Raw genomic sequence first — 14,991 nt, forward strand, 5'->3', positions numbered from 1 at the left:
CATAAGGGATTCAGGGCTCCTCAGACCTATAAAAGTCTGAGGATGATGGGACTTTCTTTAAGTGATTCTGTAGAGTTATATCCCTGAAATGCAGATCTCTAGTTCATACAGATGTTTGAGTAAAGCTTTAACATGGGTTCTTATTTTTGTCTCTTTTCAGAGTTAACACCTGTGCTGAAGCCCGTGGCATCACTGACAGCAACACCATCAGAAACGTTAGCAGCTGCCAACCCCGAGGTCCCAGTCAAAAAGAAGAAAGGCTGGCCTAAAGGAAAGAGCCGAAAACCTCTGCACTGGAAAAAACGAGGACCTGGAAAACCTCCTGGTGACGACAGCCAGGCTCAAAGCGGGGATCCTCCACCAGCTAAAATCAAGATGAAGCCTGGTCGCAAGCCCCGGAGCTGGTACCTTCAGCGAGCCCAGGAGGAGGCTGAGAGGCAGGAGCAGGAGAGAAAGCAGCTTGAAAAAGATCCTGGGCTGCTTCAGACTGAGGATTGTAACAGCAAACGAGTCAGCAGAACCAACACTGACAGAGACAGCAAAGAGAAAGACTCTGATGAAGAGGATGACTATCTCCCTAAGCCTGTAGAGCAGAAGGTACCCAGAAGACGAGGGAGACCACCCAAGAACCGCACCCTCCTCCAGCCGCCTCAGCCTGCCCCTAAACCACCTCCCACCTCTGAGCCTGAAGAGGAAGAGGATGAGGAGGAGGAGAATCAAGGAACATGGGAGGAAGACAAACCTAGCCGTCCGCCATCCCGTCCTCTGCTTTCTCCTTCATCCTCTTCTTCAACATCAGGGCCCCGGGCCCCTCAGTCCCGGCCTCAGGACACAGATTTGGGCGACAGGGAAGAAGACGATGAAGATGAAGAGAGGGAGGAAGAAGAGTGTGGTAGCACAGGCAGTGGTGGCGGAAGTATCAACAGGCGTTCAGCTGTCACTCCTGGTTCTGGGAGCAGGCGCAGTGAAGACCACGATGCAGATGATGAAGGTGACGGACACTTGGAGGATAAGAGCAACAGCAGCAACAACAGTAAGAAAAGAAAAAGTCAAGACTCCGAGGACGACGACGATGACGAAGACGAGGAGGAGGAACCTGCCTCCCGTGCAAGCTCTCCCCCTGTCAAAGAAGAACCTCAAGGCGGAGAGGCTTTTTTAGAGATGGAGAACAGCGTGGCCAGAGACTACGTCAGCAAGCAGGAGGAGGAAGAAGAGGAGGAGGAGGCTGAGGAGGAGGTGCAGGAGGACAAAAGTCAGCCTTCTACAGCTGACCCACAGCAGGAGGAGCGGCGGCGCAGGGAGCAGGAGGAGTCAGCCGCTGCTGCCGCTGCAGTGGAGACAGTAACGGCCATGTCTGTTCCCTCGGAGCCCATGGAGCTGCAGCCTCTGCACCCTGATGACAAAGACGTCACGCTGTTGATGGAACCACAACCACACTCCCACCCACACCAGCACTCTGATTTTAAAGAGGAGCTCGGACACCACCCACACCACCCCCACCATCACTCCAATGAGCTGGACCTGGAGACAATGCAGGCCGTCCAGTCCCTGACACAAGGGGAAGCCCAGGACGAAGAGGCCGAACCCCAGCCACACCATGGGGCCTACCAGGACTGTGAGGAGACCTTAGCTGCCTGCCGGACCTTGCAGAGCTATAGCCACACGGGGGAAGGTGAAGAGGAGGCCCTGGCTTTGGTAGAAGATTGTGGGGCATCCCAACACAGCAGCCCCCTCCCTAATCCTCCAGTTCCCCCTCTGCCCAGTCAGTCTGTGCGGTCAGTGAACAGTCCAGGGTTAACTTCAGGAATCATGGACACAACACCAGCGGGGCAGAGAGGGGGGACGCCAGGCCCTACTGGAACAGGGAGCGGTGGTGGAGGTTCTGGAGGGGGCTACACCCAGATCACACCAGAACACCCCAGCTCTCTCTCCGCCCCGTCCCAGCAGAACATGGAGACGTCGCCGATGATGGATGTGCCGTCTGTGTCAGACCACTCCCAGCAGGTTGTGGACAGCGGCTTCAGCGATCTCGGCAGCATCGAGAGCACCACGGAAAACTACGACAACCCCAGCAGCTACGACTCCACCATGGGGGGAGGAGGCAACGGAACCGGTAATGGAGGGAACGGAGGGGGAATGTCCGCTGCGGTTGTTGCAGGAGCTTCCACAGTTTCATCGTCATCAGCATCATCTTCTTCTAGCTCGGCCACCCCGTCCTCTCAGTCCAACAGCTGCTCCTTTGTGCCCGCCCCCAGCCTCACATCTTCCACAGGAACTGGAGGATCCCAGTTAGCGATGGGCAGCTGTAGCCTAATCCAACAAAACGGACCAGGACCCAACAGTGGTCCAGGCGCCAGTAACGTAGGTAACGCTGTGCCCCAGCCTCCACCTCCACCACCCCCGTCCAACACTCCCAGCTGTGGCATCAAGTCGCCGCAGAGCTGTGGTGTGATCGAGAGGCCACCTAGCACCAACCAGCAGCAACAGCAGCAGCAGCAATCCCAAAAAAAGGTTCCTCAGCAGCAACAACAAGCCCCAAACCCTCAGCCTCCTCCGTCAGCTGCACCACCACCCCCACAGCAACAGCAGCAGGCCCTGTCTCAGTGTAGCATGGGCAACGGGTTTGCCTCCACACCGATGATCATGGAGATCCCTGAAAGCGGAGGCGGAGGAGGGGGCCGCACTCTCTATGAGCGCATGGGTCAGGACTTTGGCACAGGGGGCTACCCCCAGCCCTCTGCCACATTCAGCCTGGCCAAACTACAGCAGCTCACCAACACCATCATGGACCCGCACGCCATGCCCTACTCCCACTCAGCTTCCGTCACCTCCTACGCCACCAGTGTTTCTCTGTCCAACCCCGGGCTGGCCCCTTCTCCCCATACTCCCCTGCCTCAGGGCCAGCCCACAATGACCCCACCTCCTAATCTGAGCTCTGGCTCTATGAACTTGGGCTCCCTGCAGCTGCAATGCAACATGCCCACCACCAACATCGGCCTGGGCCCCCCACCACACACGCAGCGGCTACAAGGCCAGATGGCAACAGTCAAGGGACATATTTCAATCCGCTCCAAAGCCACCCAGCAGCTGGCCCCTGCCCCGCACCAGCAGCAGCTCTATGGGCGCAGCTCAGGGGCTGTGGCCATGCAGGGCACACCGCGCACCTTGGCAGTGCAGCGCGGTATGATGCCAAACCTAATGCCCACGCCAGCACCCTACAATTCCATGAACATGACGCCCCTAAACGCCATGTCAGCCGGCTACCGAATGCCCCAGCCTATGATGAACAGTGGTTATCATGGCAACCCCCCTTACATGAATCAGCCAGCTCAATACCCCATGCAGATGCAGATGGGCATGATGGGAGGGCAGGGCTATCCGCAGCAGCCTATGCAGCCCAATCATCATGGCAACATGATGTACACCGGCCCTTCCCATCACAGCTACGCTGGCGTCCCTAAACAGTCGCCGTACATGAGTAGATGAGCAGCCGAGAACTGAAAAAGTTGGCAAGATGGGGCTAGAGCTGACAGCCGCTGTACTCTAAATGTCCATTACTCCTCTTCACCCTCTCCAGTGCCCTACAGGCACACGTGAGTGTAGGTGTAGGAGTCAAAGAGGGTTTTGGGTTTCCTGTTTTTCTATGTTGTCTATTCGTCCCTTTTTATTTGGGCTCGGTTCCCCTCCCTCCCTCCCAGCTGGCTGTGTCCAGGAGGATTCCAGGGTGGGGATGTGTACATGGACCTCGGCCGTGCTGGTTGCTCCAGGCGGGGCTTACACAGTCCGCTGTGAAGTGGTTTAAACACAGGCCCAGGAACAAGCTCCTCCTGATACAAAGGAGGAGAGGATGACAGCGATACACAGAGAAAGACAATACAGGAGTACCTGTCTTTTCAGACTGATGAAAAAACATTGGAAACTGAATATATTCAACCATGCACACAATCTTTTAATTGATATAGGAAGCCTTACCTTGGAAAAAAAGAGACGATAAATCATTGTAGGCGGACTCTTGTTTTGTTAAACAAAATGTTGAACTTTATTTTTGTTGTCTTTGTTTTTGTTGATTGTTTTTTGATCTTGTGTGCAGTCCGACCTCTTATATGCTTTGGTCTTTATATGTGTGGCATTCTGAAATGGTGATACACCCTCTCGCTCTCTCAGACAAAAAACAAAACCCCAAACACACGGCTTTTCACCTTGTTCCAGGAAAAGCAGAGGAGTCGGCCCTCCGGTGTTTGAGGTGTTGAGCTGTTTCCAGAGTCCCTGTCTTCCCGGATGGACGGTGTTGTACCAAAAAAAACAGCAAAAACAGAAGAGAAGAGCCCATTATTGTCTTATTATATGTCCATAAAATGAAACAAGTAGCATTATTTTCCAGTTTGCTGCCACTCTGAAACATCTAGATGTAAATATTCTGGTACTTCCCAATATCCAGCACATGCACACACAAACACAAACACCAGCTAGCTTTCACCTGTTGGTGGCTAGCACTGAAAAGTTGTTCTCGTCCACACTCCACTGACAGATGGTGTACTACGTCAGCCTATTTTAGCAGTTTAGGGAATGCAGAAGAAACAGTGGGAATTCCATTTAACTGCTTTAAGGAAAGTCAGTTAGCGATAGCTGGCCTCCCCTCATAAGTGTTAGTGACCCAAAGAGGTCAAGGAGTCTGCTTCTGAATAGTGTATTCTGTTGAATCTTTTTTACTTAAGTTGTATTTTTCTTTACTGAAAAACATCTGCACTCCCATTGGCTAGAAACATGGCAGTAGAGAGTTAGCCTTGAACAAGGTGTGCCTGAATGCCTGATCTAGTGCGAGGTTCGGCCCTCGCGTAGAGGCACGCCCATGTGAAAGCAGGGTCGGAGGAAAGCGTTCGACGTCCTGATGGTTATGGCGTTCAGCTGGCAGGAGACAAACGGTCGACCTTGTTGCTCCATGTACCAGTATTGAAAGTCAGAAGAGTAGTTTTGATTTTCTTACAGACGTGACATTGCATACTTTCTTTGTGTGTATCGTTCTGTTCTGTACTTCTTTTTCGTTGTGTTTCTTTCTGAATTTTATCAGACTGGGCAGCTTTCTTTTATGACACAAGCTGACTCTTTTTGACTTTAGAAAACCTATTGTAGAGAAAATGTTTTTTCTATAATATAAAAGGAAACTCTTACATTGATATTGGTACTGTCATTTTTTTCACTTCTGTTTCAGGAAAAAAAACAATACATATTTTTTAGCTCGCCTCTTGGGTAATAATTACTAAGAAATTCAAAATTTAAAAAAATTACCACTCACTTTTAGTGACTTTAAGATGCCTTTAACCTCTCCATTCCATCTCATCTCTAGAGTTTTTCTATCTTTGTGTAGTATATTAATGCTATTTTAAACAAAAGGACTACAAATATCTAAAGGTCACTTGGCATTCTTTCTTTTTTTTACTTGTGTGTGTATAGGATGACTTCCTTACATTTAAGAGGCATGTAAAAAGGAGCTCAGTATATTTCTGTCTGTTTATATCGCTTCCCTTTTTGTATCCTTTGTAATTGTACATGTTGCGTTGTATGCTAAGAGAGAGCGCAAAATAAAGAGAGGAGGGACGGCTGGGCACACAGTGAAGGTTGATTTGCGCTCAGCGGCCTCAACTATTTACTCTCTCCCTGTATGTATTTCCATTTATTCTGTTATTTTTTTTTCTTTCTTTCTTAGCAAGTACTTTCAAAGAACTCTGTACATTTTAACATAAAATGAAAATAAATTATGTTGAGCCAAATGTGTTTTCCTGGACCTTTTTAACATCTTATTAGAGTTAGGGCTAAAATAAAGAAAGTCATGGTCATAATTCAAGTCAGGGCTATGTGTTGGCAAGCAGGGTGTGAAACTAGTACCAGCCACCAGCCAAATGCAGGTACCTTTTAGCAGTGTGAATTTCCTAAACTTTCCCAGTACTGGGGAAGGTAAATAAAAGTAGCCTACCAGAGTGATTTGTGTTAAAGTAAACTCTTTTTCTGCCAAGCAGATCTACACCATCGCTGACCAGAAAACCCTGCCTCCTCGTCCCTGTTTCAGCGCTGCTGTCAAAGGCTTACAGGCAGCTCTGTCCTGGGATGATTTGACTTGGTATTAACTGAAACAGGTTTACCTGCTAGTGGTGTGTATGAACTAGGGCTGTCAAGATTAATCACACAATCGCAATTACCTATGATCTAAAATTAGTACACTTATTTTTAAATCCCAATTAATTGCATGTTTTAAACAAAAAAAGTTAAGTGACACCACAACTCTGCAGCTACAGCAATGTAAAATAAGTCCACCAACACTCCTTAATGTCTCAATTCACTTTAAGAACTCAGCTCAGTGGATGAGTCAAAAGTCATCTTCACCTTGTGTTATCAGTCCTTTTTACTGTTCACTATATGTTCATGTATTCAATATACCAGTAAGTGCTGGTCTGTATATAAACTGCAAGCCAAAAATCCAAAAATGACATAACACAGTTCAAAATGCAAAATAGTGAAACTTTTGAATGTGATAAAAAAGGGTGCAATTAACTACAGAAATCCTGAGATTAATTGCAATTAAAAGTTTTAATCTTTTGTCAGCCCTATTTTGAACCAAGTGCAAAATAACAAATGCCTGAATTTTGACGTGGGTCTGGAGGAACCATTAAATGTTAAATACTTGTGGGTCTGACACTCCTAATGCAAGAAAAAAATCCTGTGAATTCCTGTCACCCCTGTAGGAAGCCCAGCAGAAGTTTGTATGGTCTAGTACAGGACAAATTAGTCGACTCTCTTATTAAGTGGCATGAAACTTGAATGCTATATGCCTGGAGTATTACATTATATCCTATTAAATAATGCTGCTTGTTAAAGTAGACTGGCTGGTTAATAAAATGGTTGTTGCTGGTAGATTTTTGAATCCAGCTGCCCTAGTGGCAGGTTGGCAAAAAAGTTAAATCCCAACCCTGATATGTAGTACAATACAATAACAGATGCAGAGTTTACCATTCAGTATTTGGTCAGTATATGAAAAGCCTTAGGCACTCTTTCTAGAACCAAAGATGAGGTTAGAAGCTGCCCTGTGTTTTTAACATATTTTTAAATGGTATAACTACAAATACTCTACCATAGTTTATTTTTAATCTTAAAAAACACCTCAAGTCCACCTCCCAACAACCAGGAGTACTCAGGATCCTTCCTCCTTTTGTTTTTTCATCACTAAATATCAGATGCTCAAAAAATAGGGCATCTACAGACATCTGTCGTCATTTTTTTTATTACAATCTATACAAAATATGTAACCTGGCACCCAGATGGATTTGTTTCACGCATCCATCTGGAAAAGCACTCATAGACAGCAACTGGGAAAGGGCAGAGCGTTTGAAAAAAACTCTGAGGGTGATTGGATGAACGTTTTGTTTGTCACATCTTTACAGGCCAATCAGAGCAACAAAACACTGACGTAGCCGCTACCAAGCTGCACCTGTACCAAAGGAGTAAACTCCATAGAGAACTGCATAACGCAAACCATGGCGAGTGTACACATGTCAGTACACGGCTTTTGTCTTAGTCGAAAACAACTCACTGCTGTTCTTCTTTAAACAAAGAAAGGTTGTCAAGTTCTGATAAAACTGGCGCTTTAAGCAGCATCCACGCTAAGCTCTTCCGCCGTAATTTCACTGGCCTCTTGCTGCTTGCTTACATCACGACTCCGCTGTGCCCAAATGTACTGCCCCTCGACGCTGATTGGTCCTGTCACTCTCTAACCAGGCCCAAACGGTTCAGACAGGAGCTTTGCAAGATGGATTCACCAGTGAGAAACAGGATTCGGGCGTATCCATCTGCTTTGAAGGGTTACAAAATAGCGTCAATTTGCTATGCACTGTTACGTGCTTAACAGTCAAATCTGTAACTGGTAACAAATTGACACTGCAATGGCTTCCTCAAATATATTGACAGCCTTGAAAAAGGTCATTAAAAGTATCACATTTGTTGTCAGATTTTCAAACCCTTTAATGGAAAAGTTCAATATTTAAATTCACTCATTTCAGAGGGTAAAAATGTATATTTTAGATTCAAAGCCTGAAAAAGAGCGGATGCAGGAAATCTGGTTCTTTTGTAGAAATCAGGAACATTCGCCTCCAAAACGGCTCTTCATTTGGTGCAACTGTAGCTTCATTAGATCAGCCAAATGCAGCAGTCTTTTGACATAGGATTGATATTTGTTGGTATTTTCGTCCAGGTTTGCTTGATTCTTTCCATTAATGAAAATCTTATCAAGTTATGTTCCAAAATATCCTTTCTCCCTAAAATATCTTGCAGGCCAGATTAATCCTGCTTAGTCGCTGGGTGGTATAAACTCCTCCAGTTTGAAACATTAATGTTAAACCATTAAGTGGGAGTCCTAAATGTGAAAAATGTGAAAGAAAAGATCCCCGTCAATCAAACAAAAACTAAATTTAGCAGGATTACATCACTAAAAGGAGCTCTTACTAGCCAAATAACCCAAAACCCAACCAAAGGTTTCCTGAGCCTTTAGTCTCAGTCTCAGTAAACAAGAGTCATGATGAAGACTGATGGCGTGACCGCTGCCCAGAATGTACACTCATTAACCAATCATCTGATTACTCAGGTAGTTATCTAAACAGCATAATCCAATACTCTTCATCAGATAAACATGATTGGATTATGAAAAATTCAGATTATCGCACCTAGCTATTCACCCAGTATGAAACTTAAGTGGATAGTCACAATGGTCATAAACAGTCATTATTTTTCCAGATGCACAGATCAGTGTAGACTTTATGCACTCCTTACTTTATTCTTTATTTCAGTCTTATAGGTCCATATCAGCAAAAGAAATAAATGCAATACAAAAAACAAAAGGATAGAATCAGAATTCACAAGTGTTCAGTAATTTAAACACAAAGAAACAATTGTACAAGTGTCTCCTGTAACAAGAGGACGACCTTGTGTCACTGAATGTTAGCTGAGTAAGCGACATTATTATTTCATTTTCTGAATCAATTAATCGACTCATAAATTCATACATAGAATTTGTCTGTACAGCGTGAAATGTGAAAACATTACAGGTAACAAACCTGACCAGCACTTGTCCATCTAGGTATAAAGAAATATTCTAAATGCATAGTTATATTCGACCTGTGGCTTTTTCACCTTTGCTTTACTGTGGTAGCACCACGCATGAGCTGTACAGGTAAAAGTACAGTAAGCCGTTTAAAGCTCTGTCTTAACATTGTCTGAACATAATCACCATCATCATCACTCAGGTCATTCCTGATAGCGTGCCCCAGGTATTGGACTTTTTCCACCACATTGAGAGCCTGATCAGAGATGAAGACAGACAGAAGCTGCTGAGCTTTTGATCGACTTTGGCTCTGATTCTTTTCACTGTCATATTTAAAGTCAAACTGCACACCTGGACTGGAGGAGATTCTGAGAAGTTGCTGTAAGACAGCACTGTAAGGTGACAGGATGACTGAATCATTAGCACGCATCAGATGATGAACAAGTCTGTCATCCACCAAACATCCTGTCTTACAAGCTTTAAACTTAGGAAGATCATTCACATTCATATTAAACAAGAGATGACAGAATGCCACCTCACACTCCATTAGTCACAGAGAAAGGTGCTGATGTACTCCTGCCACATCAAACTTACATTATTTGATGCAAATATTCTTACTAACCGCTTAAAGCCTGTAGTATCATATTTGATACATACTTTTACAACACCTCTATCTAATCAATATGATCATAAATTACTAAAAAAAAAAAAAAAACTTGAATACAATCTGATAAATCATAAAAATTAATCAGTTTGCCATCTATCAAAATCTTTGGCTCTAAGAAGCACAGAAACATAATTTAGTTGAGTTTGTACCAACAACTTCCTTCAAAGCATATATGCACGTATCTGTACTAAGCTTATTTTAAAGCCAAACTGGAGGTCTGTGATTGTGATGAATTCCTGGAGGTAATCCGTGAGGATACGATTTAACACTTTAGACAGTATGCTAGCTAGAGCAAATGGCCCATAGCTCTATTTTATCTGTTTTGTTGTTGACTACTGCCGTGAACAACACAGAGGACCCAAGCTTCTGTTTGAAAAGGCTCAGGGCGTCATTTAATCTGATATGTGCTCAGCAGATCAGGAAAAAGTGAGTTTAACATGAAAATATTCAGTTTCAATTATTTTCACGGGAATATTTCATAATTTTAACTCCTTTTAGCCAGTGGATAATGACAATGGACTCTGATACATGAATCCAGGTCTTTTTAGGAGTTGCCATAACCAGTCATGGCCACTAGATGTCACTGTTGAATGACTGCACGTCATCTAAGAAAAAAAAAAAGGACATACTTGGAACAAAAGACCTCCAGGCCTGTCATTCTCTCATTGACACTTTTAATACCTCTTAATACAAAAGAATCAGATTCATCTAAAGTGTGTTAGGTCAAGTCTCACGTTCTGATCAAGTTCTTGATGCCAAAATATTAACTTTTGTGAGAAAGGACGGTTAAATTGTGCCTTGTGGCTTAGTGACATTACTGACAACATTTTAGACTGGTCATTTTACATACAATGATTAATGCTCACTCTACTGTCTTGCTGCCACTATATTCTTATGATTCTATCAGGTCAATAGCTCTGTTTATTGAATTTACTGTTAGGACCAGTGTTAATTTGCCATTTGTTTCAAATTAAGTTTTATTTTTAAGAATTTTCCTTAGTTTTAGTCAGATTTACATCATTTTTAATCTTCAAAGTTTTAGTCTAGTTTAGTGGAAAACTTCAAAAAAGGTTTTAGTCCAGTTTAAATGGGACATATTTTCCACATTTAAGACAAGTTTATATTGTTCTCAGAGGTCCCCGAAAACATGCCTGTGAAGTTTATTGCTGAAAAAACACTCCAGTATTGGATTTTTGCATGTCTATAAACCCCTCTGTTTCAGCCCTTCTCAGAATGAGCAGTTTCTGTGTCTGTGGCTTTAAATGGTAATTAGCTGTCTAACTCCGCCCCTGACAACACCCCTCTCAGGAAATGGACGCAGCACTCCTGATGTTACAGACACTTTTAACCAAAGTTTAGGACCTGGCTGGGATTCGAACTATTAATCTCCCAGACTGTAGTCAGCAGGGTAATCCACTGAGCTATCCAGCATCTCAGCTGGTAGCTGAGAGGATCAGTAGAGGAGGGCGGAACTTTCCTCCAAGTGGGGGAGGGCCAACCAAACCTGGGGGCGGGTGCTTACTCCCCATGTGAGGTCACTAGGAGTAAAATCTGAGAACGGCTTGTTTCAGCACACATTTTCTGAAAGGTGGAGAAAGAGAGGGAATGGATTTTTCTGGTACTTGAGGGGATTGTGGGCAGGCCAGGGGCACATATTTGTGTTAGAAAAGCCTGAAAAAGTGATTTTTGCATAATATGTCCCCTTTAAGTCAATAAAAAGTCCTTCAATTTTAGTCTACTTTTGGTCAAAACATTTTTATTTTTCTCAAACTAATATAATTAGCCATAAGTAAGCTGTAAAGCTGCTTCTACCTGGCCGGGATACCTTCCTCTGTAAATGGATCAAGGAATTTATCTTCAAACAGACCCCAGCATGTCAGAAATCCAACCTCCTCCAACATCATTTTTAATACTTTGATGAAAGGAAATCCTCATTGATTCTTGTGGTACACAGAGAGGAGGTAGAGCAGGTCTTTGGCTTCAAGTCTCTTGAGGTACACCTGGCAGATGATCACCTCAGAGCTGGTAGCAGACACTCTTTTCCTGCTCAGCATCAGGCAGACACAGTGTAACAACCCAGCTCACTGGGGAAAGAGCAGTAACATAAAACCAAGTGGAACTGGTAATAAAGCTATTTATCACAGATGAAGTAAAACTGTGCTATAAACAAATGTGAGGCAAAATGAAAGGACCGACAAGTGCTGCTGAACTAATAACCAAATAAAGCAGAATCTAAACTAGTGTTTTAAAAACTGACTACTTGGTGACAAGACAAGAACATAAATCCAAACTAACAACACTAACTAACCAAACCTAACAACAAAAGAACAGCACCCCTAAACCTAGTGTGTCTAAACAAACATAACAAAATCTACATGCAAATGTGTGTGCCTAAAACTAAACTTCTTCCTGGCCCAGTCGATTAAAGAGAACGAATGCCTCAGGACACAGAATCACATAAATAGTACATCACACAAACTAACAGAACCTATAAGAGGCACAGTGGCAAGCTGAGCATGAATGAAGCTGCGTGTCAAATGTTGGCAGACCAGGCTCTTAAATAGATTTGGTTGATTGCAGCCATCCTCTGATTGGCTGATTAGGTTACTGCAGCAGCTCAGCAGTCAGCCTCATCTTGCAGCAGCACAGGTGGAAGGAATCAGCCTGGGGAATACACTCATCAACACACAAGCATGCACACACACACTAACAGACATGCCATAAGAGAAGTCAGTAACACACATGATAGGGGATGCGGCTGTAACAGTAACAGTAACTCCTCCTTAACTTTTACAGATGCACAACAGAAAGTGTCCTGACTAGGCGTCAACCCATTTTCAGCCTAGCAGATAATGGATGCTAAAATTTAGCATTTAACTCATTATCTGCATTTTATTTGACTAATAAGTCAGTTGATTCAAAGCTGTGCTACTTTGGCTCCACTGCAAGCTGTGTCTTCACATCTGGCTTTGTTTTCACTCCCTACAGTCTGCCCAAATGTTCTGCATGGAGCATGGTCTGACCGGCTTGATGCCAACTCCTCCTGTCTCCTGCTGCTACTGTGTTGCTCCCTGCTGTTTCTCATGCTCACAGAGCTAATTCCAAACTGTGTGGTTCTCCAGCTGCGCCACTGAGAAGAGAAAAAAAAACAACTTTTGCACTTCAATAGAATTAGTTTTTAGATTTTAATGATTATTATAAATTTGATTATTATTTATTCGGCTAACTGGTGATTGGTGTCATTTTTTTGAGAAACAGTTCTATTGTATTACAAATTGTCATGCTGATGCTGCTAAGTTGCTGATTGCTGCCAGGTTTGGTTGAGTAGAAATATGCAATGACAAATAAAGTCCCTTCTTATAACATAAATGTAAAAGAAAACCATATAATTGCACTTTAAATACTTTAATAACTTCACAATATACTGAAGAAAATACTAACATATCACCCCATCTCTGCTTGTATTTTTACAGATTATATGCACTGAGGAAGCTCATGGGTTTTTGAACGTCCATCTGCCCAGCGCTAACATTTTTTCATTTTAGTCTCCTTGATGATTTTTTTTTCCACAACCTTTATCATCAAAGCTCTATTGTCTTCCTCATGGAAAAAAATGGTGCGTGATGAACATTTTCAGTTACATCTTTGTGGACGACATTAACACTGGTTAGGGCTGAACTGGTCAATGTTGGGTTGATACTGCTGCATGTTTGCCTTCACTTGAATCTTTATCCTGAGGGTGTGAGGAAAAGGGTGGAGCGGCACTCTTTGTTTTCATTTTCTCCATTGATACTTGAAAAGCTGGAAGAAGTCAAACAGAGCTGTTCATATAACCTTGTCAGCTTTGAATCCTCCTGTCTTAGAGATGGTTCACCTTAATGACACAAGTTGTTCCCAATGCTTGAATTTAGTAGACAAGAGGTGGGCAACTTTGGTTACCAAGAGGGCCCCATTCATTGTATTATCACTACCAGAGAGCACATTGATAAAAAATCATAGGACACACCTAATTAGACAATTTTAATAACTTTACAAAAGGAACAAATTGGATAGCTTTCATCATATTTTATTATAACATTATATTTTCAAACTCATAAATAGTGATAATTAATGACCTAAATGAGACCTAAAGCTTATTCAAGCTACTTAATCAGTGCAATGAAGAGTAAATCTGTAAGGTTTGTCTGTGTAAATTTGTGTTTAATTTACTCTGTTTATTAGCACTCTGTACATGTCTGTCTTTAATGTGAGGACTACAGATGGAAATTAGCATTACGCTAAATCTGGTGCAGCCATCTTTTTATTTTTGTAAATAATTAATGATACTGCACGCTGTCCTGTTAAATAATTAAACCTAAACCTTAACCTTAGTGTGCATGTGTTTGTGTTTTATGTGTTGGAGAAACAGAAGGTAAATGATTTAAAGGTACTTGAGTTAATTTAAGAAGAAGGGGATTCATAATAGAAAGACACACTGTAAATGAGTAGCTAGTATATGGAAGTAAATCAGTACCAAATGAGTTTGAATTTGAATTTCTAAAACTGATTTTTTTTAGCATCAAAATTGGATTTTGAATTTGAAAAACCATCAAATTAGCACCACATTTCTAAGTTTAATATGCTAGTGTATGTAAACGTATGTGGAGAATTAAGATAACAATGAAATTAATGACAAAAATAACAACTCTCACCTAACATCCTGCCCACACCATCTGATTGGCCAGGCAGCATATGAGTTCTAGCCAATCAGCAGTGAAGCCTGAGTGCCACTGATACAGTGAGAGTATCGTATCACTTCCTGTTTTCCTGCTGCTTTTTTGCTGTGTGCCGTTTCTCAATCTTAACAGAAAGATGACCCTTTTTAAATGATCAAACACACTTGATTGATAAAAAGAAAGAAAAAAATTGAAAAAATCAGATGGTATCATGTGTTCTTTAATGTAACAATTAGAATAATAAAAACTGTCCAATGTCCCCAAATTCACCTAATTTACCGTGGTTCTTAGTTGTGTTTTAAACATTTCAATATTCGTTGTCTGTGTTAAAAATACAAAAAAATAAGATGTGCTCTCTGTTAAAGAAATGTATAAATAGCTCTGATAAATTTCTTGCAGTAGGCTCGAAGGGAAAGTAATCCAACTACAGCCGTATTATTCATGCTAAAGTTAGGTCGCGTTTCCTCTTTCTGTTTGAATGGAGAGAAACTCCACAAGATGAAATCTGATACTGGAAACAAAAT

General features: G+C 42.8%; 1 protein-coding gene across 3 annotated transcripts in view; it reads left to right on the plus strand.

The window, feature by feature from the left end:
* Nucleotides 1-5,768, plus strand: part of kat6a (K(lysine) acetyltransferase 6A) — a 47,593-nt gene extending 41,825 nt beyond the window's left edge. For all 3 annotated transcript variants that reach the window (XM_041787869.1, XM_041787870.1, XM_041787871.1), the window contains one exon: nucleotides 161-5,768. In XM_041787869.1, the coding sequence (XP_041643803.1) occupies nucleotides 161-3,486 (3,326 nt within the window). In that variant the 3' untranslated portion in view covers nucleotides 3,487-5,768. The remainder of the gene's footprint in view (nucleotides 1-160) is intronic.
* The last annotated feature ends 9,223 nt before the right edge of the window (nucleotides 5,769-14,991 follow it).

This window comes from Cheilinus undulatus, linkage group 5, assembly GCF_018320785.1.
Source record: "Cheilinus undulatus linkage group 5, ASM1832078v1, whole genome shotgun sequence".
Lineage (NCBI taxonomy): Eukaryota > Metazoa > Chordata > Actinopteri > Labriformes > Labridae > Cheilinus > Cheilinus undulatus.